The 1716-nt window shown below is 53.4% G+C and overlaps 1 protein-coding gene across 1 annotated transcript; it reads right to left on the bottom strand.

Annotated features, from left to right (window-relative positions):
- Positions 1–219: 219 nt before the first annotated feature.
- LOC139326093 (C-type natriuretic peptide 1-like) lies at positions 220–1506 on the bottom strand. Its single transcript, XM_070956216.1, has 2 exons — positions 1414–1506; positions 220–504 (listed from the first exon to the last, which is right to left on the bottom strand). The coding sequence occupies exons 1-2, from the start codon at positions 1504–1506 to the stop codon at positions 220–222; spliced, it is 378 nt and encodes a 125-aa protein (XP_070812317.1).
- Between the last annotated feature and the right edge of the window lie 210 nt (positions 1507–1716).

Raw genomic sequence — 1716 nt, 5'->3', positions numbered from 1 at the left:
TAATTTAGGATTGAGTTGGCTTTTTTGACTGCCGCCAACACACTTTAAGCCAGTTCGCTGGAAGTGATGATTCCTGGCCCTGAGTGGCAGCCAGGCTGCCTGGACTGAGACTGGATGGGGCTGGGGGCTTTCTGCCCATCCTAATTAGTTGCCAACATCTAACTTTTTTTTTAACTCAAATGAGGTTTCCAGCCAGGGACTCACCTGCTCGCTTGGAGCTCAGCAGACCAACCAGCTGAAAGCTCCAATACGGTCCAGCTTGGCCCCGAAGCAACCTCGCGATGGCCCCTTTTTGTTCTTGGACTGGTGCCTCCTGGCGGAGTTTAGGAGCTCTCTCAAAAGCTGCTGGAAATCAGCCGGGTGCTCCTCCAGGCTCCTGGCCCACGGGAAGACGACGTCTGACTGGTCCAGGGCTCCGGTCATCAGGGACTCCTCCTGACCCCGGTCCATCTCCTCTGCGCCCATGGGGGGCTCCAGGTCTTCCTCCAGCAATGTTGATAAGCTCTGCAAGGAAGGAGGAAGAAAAGGGGAAGGAGGAGAGGAGAAGGAAGGAGAGAAGAAGGAAAAGAGGGAGGAAGAAGGGGAGGAAAACAAGAGGAAGGAGAGGAGGAAGAAGAAGAGAAGGGAGGAAAAGGAAAAGAGGAAGGGGAGGAGGAAGAAGCAGAAAAGACAAAGGAGGGAGAAGAGAAGGAGGAGGTGGAGGAAAGAGGAGAGGAGGTAGAGGAAGAAGAGGAGAAGAAAGAAAAGGGGGAGGAAGAATAGAAGGAAAAGTAAGAGGAGGAAGAAGAGACAAAGGAGGGAGAAGATGAAAAAAGGAAGAAGAGGAAATGAGGAAGGAGGAAGAAGAAGAAGAAGAAGAGAAGAAAGGGAGGAGAAGGAGAAGAGGAAGAGGAAGGAGAGGAAGAAGAGGAAAAGAAAGGGAAGAGGAGAAGAAAGAAGAGAAGGAAAAGAGGAGAAAAAAGGAAAAGGAAGGAGGAAGAAGAAGGCAGAGGAGGTGGAGAAGGAGAAGAAGAGGAAGAAAAGGAGAAGAGGAGGAGGAAAAGAGGAGGAGAAAAGAGGAAAAGGAAGGAGGAAGAAGAGAAGGCAGAGACGATGGAGAAGGAGAAGAAAAGGAAAAAGAAGGAAGAGAGGAGGAGGAAGAAAATAAAAACCTGATTTCCTCTCTGCAAGGTTGGGAGCTGGCTAGCCCCCCCAGCAGCAAGAGCCAGGGCTCCGTCTCCCCCCCTCCACTCCCATTCCAGAGGGGCAGTTGCCCCCATCCCAAATGGGGTGCCTTCCCTTGCGGGAACGTGCTTCCAGGGAAGGCAGGCAGGAAAAGCCCAGCTGGCTCGTAGCAACCCGTTCCTCGTTCTAAAGGGAGCCCCTCGATCCTTTGAGCCTGCAGAAACCCAGCAGGTGCAGCCTCCCCCTTACCTGGATCTCAGCCAGTGGCTTGGCTCTCCCTTGACCGAGCATCGGCAGAAGAAGCAGAAGAAGCCAACCTGAGCAGGAAAGTCGGCCAGTCATCCTTGCTTCGTAGCAGTTTCTGGGACAGGGACCCCTTCCTCCCCACCAAGTGCCAAGGTGCAGCCGGCCTGCTTCTCTCGGCCGCTTTTATACCCCCTTTAAACCCTCCCAAGCCCCCAGGAAAAGCTCAGGGATTGGCTTAGATCCAGCTCATCCTTGGTCGGAAGAGGAAACGAAACTCAGCATCTCTGCCCTTCCTTCCATCCGTCC

Source organism: Pituophis catenifer, unplaced genomic scaffold (genome assembly GCF_029215685.1).
Source record: "Pituophis catenifer annectens isolate HBS135680 unplaced genomic scaffold, rPitCat1.0.hap2 SCAF_18, whole genome shotgun sequence".
Lineage (NCBI taxonomy): Eukaryota > Metazoa > Chordata > Lepidosauria > Squamata > Colubridae > Pituophis > Pituophis catenifer.
The sequence above is the reverse complement of the archived record's forward strand: the minus strand, read 5'-3'. Positions and strand labels throughout refer to the sequence as shown.

Bases quoted from the DNA above. Each gene is read 5' to 3' on its own strand.
- LOC139326093 (XM_070956216.1), bottom strand. From the start codon at position 1,506: ATGACTGGCCGACTTTCCTGCTCAGGTTGGCTTCTTCTGCTTCTTCTG. The intron at 505-1,413 runs GTAAGGGGGAGG...CCTTCCTTGCAG, and splicing joins AGCCACTGGCTGAGATCCAG to AGCTTATCAACATTGCTGGA.